The sequence below is a fragment of the Sinocyclocheilus rhinocerous genome, unplaced genomic scaffold (genome assembly GCF_001515625.1).
Source record: "Sinocyclocheilus rhinocerous isolate Xijiao unplaced genomic scaffold, SAMN03320098_v1.1 scaffold1045, whole genome shotgun sequence".
Classification (NCBI taxonomy): domain Eukaryota; kingdom Metazoa; phylum Chordata; class Actinopteri; order Cypriniformes; family Cyprinidae; genus Sinocyclocheilus; species Sinocyclocheilus rhinocerous.
The window spans coordinates 245670-251547 of record NW_015645361.1 but is presented as its reverse complement, the minus strand read 5'-3'; the positions used below and the strand labels follow the sequence as shown (position 1 = coordinate 251547).

Sequence of the window (5878 nt, the reverse complement as noted above, 5' to 3'; positions counted from 1 at the left end):
TAATTAATAATAATAATAATAATAATAATAAATACTCAGCTTTCTATTGTACAATGCAATAGTATTGTTGTAATAGTAGTTGATAGAATAATAATAAAATAATAACATATAAATAAAAATATATTGAATAATATTTATATTATAAAATACTAATATTAACTTAAATAATAACAATAATTAACAATAATAAAATGTAAATATAAGATAAAACAAATGACTAATATCATAAGAAAAATAAGATTATTATTATTATTATTATTATATAATATAATAATAATAAAATTAAAATAATAAAATATTTATAATAATAATAATATAATAACAGTTATTAGTATTTAAAATAATAAAAGGTAAAAAATAATCAAAATTATTATAATATAATATAATTTCTTCTTCTTCTTCTTCTTATTATTATTATTATATAGTCATATTGAATGTGAGACATGTTTTCCTTCTTTTTTGTCGTTAGCTGATCACATGCCTGGCTAATGCTATAAGACACAACAGCTAAGACACGAGCGTAAGACAGTAAACAGTTAAGAAAGATTTTTTGTTACTGTACAAAGCTGTTAGGATGGAAAGTATCATTTAAATCATGTTATTATATAACAAAGAAGAACATTTTAAAAAATGGTGTGGTGTTTGTAGCCTTTTACATAAAACACTGTGCGTGTTAAACCCATTTTAGTCTGCTGTAATAGCACCCATTAGCATGGTGGAAGATAGATATACAGGAGGCCTTTGGCTTTGCGAGGGCTGTTAGCAGCCATTTTGGCTCTGATCTCATTTACAGTAGCAGACCATCCACCATTAAAGTCCATTTAAAGCCCATTAAAATCAAAACATGAAGCACTGAGTATGTTTTCATAGACACGGTGCCCGAGGCAAGACTGAAAACGGCAAACAGAGACAAATAATGAGAAAAACACTTCCTGATGTAGTCTATACACTTGCTCCTATTTTACAGTTCATTCATTTAGTCCATGTTTGTAATGCATGTTTTCTGTATTTGTGTTTCACAACCAAGGTGAGGATTCCCATTTCATCCATTCAAACCCTGCTGCCTGTCCTCATTGTGGTGAAATTGTTATTTCTTTTATATTTCTCCTCAGAACAACAGAAAAGACAGTTTTAAGCTGAATGCGTAACAGAATGAACGAGTCTTCAAAGTGGCTTGTCAACAATCCTCAGGTGGAATTCCTATTATAATTGGGAACCAGTGCAAATGGAATCAAACAAGAATCCTGTTTCACACTGCACTTAGGGAGCGTGTAAGCATTTCTGCTCACGAGAGTCAAACAGCGAGTAGGTAGTTCACTGTTGCTTCTCAAAAGACTATATTGCAGAAGACTGTGGTGCTAAATAGGTTCAGTACACCACGCATGGCACAAATAGGCCGTTTTATGCTTTAACCCAGTGATTCTCAATCTGGTGGCCTAAGCACTGCTCCAAAGGGGCCATAAAAAAGGCTTAAAAACAAGACTAAATATGCTTTAAAATAAACTGAACAACTGTCATTTTTATTTAAGAACCACAATTCTCTTGGAAAACCTGAATATACCAGGGAATTTTAAAATTTCTAGACCTGGAAAGGTCATGGACATGATTAAAATATTATAAATTGTCATTTTAATGAATGAATTGATGAATGAATAATTTATTCGTTTACTTTTGAACAAGAAATATGTTTTTTAGTTATATTAAACTCAAAGATATTTTATCAGATTGAAACCGCTATTTGTTAGTGTTTATGTAATTATAAAAATATAATTATTTAAAATATCACAAAAAGATTAGAAAAGTAAATGTTGCTCAATTTTAATAATAAATTAATAAATATATTTAGTTATTTTAAACTAAGAAAATCATGTAATTGACATGAAATTTTAAATCATGTAAATTCACTATAGACCCTGAGGAACATTCAGTTATTGGAATTCTGCAATTTAATTATTTAATATTTAATTATTTTAATATTTAAATATATTAATTTAATTAAATATATTAATATAATTAATTTTAATTAAATATTGTTATAAATCTAATTGTAATATTTATACTGGATAAATGTTTAACTGTATTTAATTAAATTATTTGAAACTGCCACTCCTAGTTTCTGTTAAAGAAAAAAAAAAAGGCTTTATTGAGCAACTTTGTCATTACTAGAGAAGTACCAGAAATATCGTGAACTATCGGAAAATATCGGGGCGGGGGGGGGGATTCTTTTTGATTCTATTAGATTTGGTTCCAAGTTGTGACAGAAATCCATTGGCGTTTCTTCAGGATTGTTTGACATGGCACATGCAGCGAGAAAGATCAGGATCTTCAGTTAGGTTCTTCATGGTGGAATCTCAGGTTGTTCCTGCAGTGTGTGTGTGTGTGCGTGTGCTCAGAGGACTCGTGTCTGACTCCGTGTTTTCTGGCAGGTATCTGGAACGCCCCGATGGCTCTTTGGAGTTCAACTCCACTTCCTGCAAGGAACTACGGCAAGAAATCACAGATGTGAAAGTACTGACCATGTAAGTTTCTCTCTCGGATGTCTGTACATACCGAGCAAGCATTCCAGCGGGAGTCAGATTCCTGCTGAATGTCTCGTCTCGAAGGACAAACCCTGTAAAAAGAGCATCTATTTAAAGAAATACAACATCTGAGCAAGAACACCTCCTTTCCACTCCTTTCTTTGGAGGCTTTAAAGGGGTCATATGATGCCCATTTTCCACAAGTTGATATGATTCTTTAGGGTCTTAATGAAAAGTCTGTAACATAGTTCGGTTAAAATTTCTCAATGGCAAACTTGCTAATTAGCACATTATTAGGAAAGGCGATTTGCAAAGATTCATTACAAAACATTATACTCACTTCTTCTGTAGATGAGGCTGGATCATGATTATTCGCGTGAACATAGATGCATTTATGTAGATCGGGGGAGCATTCCCTTCAGAAACAAACGAAATCCACTGCGAGTTCAGCGGCTCAGATGTCAGGAGTAAATGACGACTGTTATGTTCATTATTACATTCAACAACAGAACACCTCAATCGCTTGTTAGGAGTCATTCTTGTCTACATCTGCTCCGGCGGTGAAACAATGGTGGACTGATGACAGCTCACTCAGGGCGGGTCTAAGGTAAGACGCCAGTCCAGTCTGTCAAACTATCGTGGGAGGGGCCTGTTTTTGTGACGTCACACAGACAGGCATCTGAGATCGGCTCGATTTGAGAAAGGGGAAAACATTTAACCAGATAAAAAAAAAAAACACTGGGTGGATTTTTATCTATGTATGGTGGTTGTGTACACACACTGCCAACACACATTTCAGTTCAAACAACTTGTAAAAGTGCATGTAGCATCCTATGACCCCTTTAAATAAGCAAACCTACTTGAAGCTGTGACTGCTGCTGTTTTTCTCTTATTTAACTGACTTTATGTGTGCGTGTGTGTTTTAGGGTGAAGACATCAGAGCTGTTTGAGCGATGGAGGAACCTGCAGGTGTGTAAGTGGGCGCAAAACAAGGAGCAGGCGGAGAACTTCAGGTGAGTACATCAACATTTTTCTCTTTTATCTCCCAACTTCAGCACAGTCTTAATGGGATTTCTTTTTGAAACAAAGGAATGATGTCATCTCCTTCGATATCCAATAGGATTCTTTTGTTGTAACGAAGCGATGATGTCATCTCTCCCCCTGTCCAATAGAACGTCTCTGTCCCGTTGCTGCAATGCCCCCTCCTTCCTGTTTACCACAAAGAGAAACACTCCCTCGGGCAGCAAACTGCGTTATGAGGTGGATACGAGTGGAATCTTGCACATCAGCCCGGAGATCTTTAAAATGTTCCCTGATGTGAGTGTCAAATCATGCTTAAAGCTCTGGCCTTTGACTACACGAGTTTAGAAGAGCAGATGAAAAAGCACAGATGATTCCTTTTGGAATTTCATCATCATTTAGAACTTTCTAAATAGATTCCTTTAAAATCAACTCTGCTCAGAGTACATATTGTCCCAATCTACAGAGTGTTAAAGTAACACTGAAGCCGAGTTACTTAATTAATAGATAATTAAGCAATTAATTAATTGATGAGTGAGCATTAGTAAAGAAAACCCGCTGTTAACAATGTTGAAGATGAACAACTACTGCTCAGGCTTTTAGACATGAAAACATATCACATAATCTTCAACAGTGTTAACTCTGCTTCAGCGTTACTTTAACACTCTGTAGATTGGGACAATATGTACTCTGAGCAGAGTTGATTTAACTCTGGGGATTTTGCTGTGTAGAATTGTTTAGAACATATAATTCTGAGAGGATAACATGCCCATGAAGGAATCAAAAAGGAAATCTTTTAGGATAAACGTTTATAGCACCATTAAATATTTCCTTTTTTTTTTTAGCAATACATTATTTCAATATAATAGAAGAAGATTTCTGAATAAATTCTAATTAAAAATGACATAATATTCTAGACCTTTAGAAATGTTAGTTAATCCATTTGATTCACATAAGATTCTTATTAGATTTTTTAGGTTTGATGCCAAATTATATATTATATTATATTAGATTAGATTAGATTCTTTTTTAGTAGAAATTGTTTTTTTCAAGATTATTCCAATATTATAGATTATCCCAATTTTAAAAAAGCAGATTTCTGAATAAGTTGTAATTAAAATATCCTGCATTATATTAATTATATTATATTATATTATTTGATTGAGGCCAAATTATATATGTATTATAATTATATTGTCTGTGTAACAATGAATAGATACGTATTGTAATGTATTTTAACTATAGTTACAGTAATGAAATCATATAATGCATTTTAAGGTGCATTACAAGGCATAATTAATGCATTAAAAATATTTTTATAATGCATTATATACAAAGGCTTTAAGTGTAGTGTTACCAAGTTCTGAATAAACATTACATATTATCCTCTATCAGATGAGAATAATATTAGTTAATTTATATGATTCACATAAGATTCTTATTATGTGGTTCAATTAGGATTTATTCCAAATTCTAACAAAATTCCAGTATGAATCCTCAGTAGATTCCATAAGAATGGCTTGACTGCGGTGGAAAAGAAAGTAAATAAAAATGGGTGAATTGATATCTGCATATATGCTGAGATCTGTTTATACACACACATACACACACACACACACACACACACACACAAACACATAATTTTTCTTCAGCTGAATCTCTCACATGAAGCAGACACACCCTGACGAACATTACCAATCAAGCATCCTTTTCCTTAAGTATGAAGACGGGCATTACCTAGCAACCTCTGCAGTGATCACACCCTAGAAACCCTATGCCTGCAACAGTTGCCAAGCAACCATCTCCAAGCAATCATCCCTGTAATCCCATTTGGGTTGCTCCTGTCCTGTTTCTGAATGTATTCTCTGCTCTGACTGCAGGACATGCCCTATTCCAAATCCCAGTTTAAGAAATGTGCCGTCATCGGGAACGGCGGCATCATCAAAAACAGCAAATGTGGACGAGAGATTGATGCAGCTGACTTTGTCTTCCGGTAAAATACTGTTGTGTGTGTTTCTCTGTTTAGACATCATGGGAATATATAGAGGGATCTGCTAAACGACATGTCAAATCTCTCTTTCAGATGTAATATTCCTCCCATCTCAGATATGTACAGTGAAGATGTGGGATCTAAGACTGACCTTGTTACAGTAAATCCCAGCATTATTACTGAGAGGTACACACACACACATAAATATAAAAAAATATTTTATATAGGATAACATAACAGGATTTGCTCATATTTTAAATACCAGTGTCTGGGTGAATCTCACAAAAGCATGTCCATCTTTTATATATATATATATATATATATATATATATATATATATGATCACCAC

General features: G+C 33.5%; 1 protein-coding gene across 3 annotated transcripts in view; it reads left to right on the top strand.

Moving 5' to 3' along the window:
• LOC107705967 (alpha-2,8-sialyltransferase 8E-like) overlaps positions 1-5878 on the top strand; it is a 16709-nt gene that overhangs the window by 8822 nt on the left and 2009 nt on the right. For all 3 annotated transcript variants that reach the window (XM_016509504.1, XM_016509502.1, XM_016509503.1), the window contains 5 exons: positions 2427-2519; positions 3446-3532; positions 3692-3836; positions 5420-5532; positions 5623-5715. In XM_016509504.1, coding sequence (XP_016364990.1) covers positions 2427-2519; positions 3446-3532; positions 3692-3836; positions 5420-5532; positions 5623-5715 — 531 coding nt within the window. The remainder of the gene's footprint in view (positions 1-2426; positions 2520-3445; positions 3533-3691; positions 3837-5419; positions 5533-5622; positions 5716-5878) is intronic.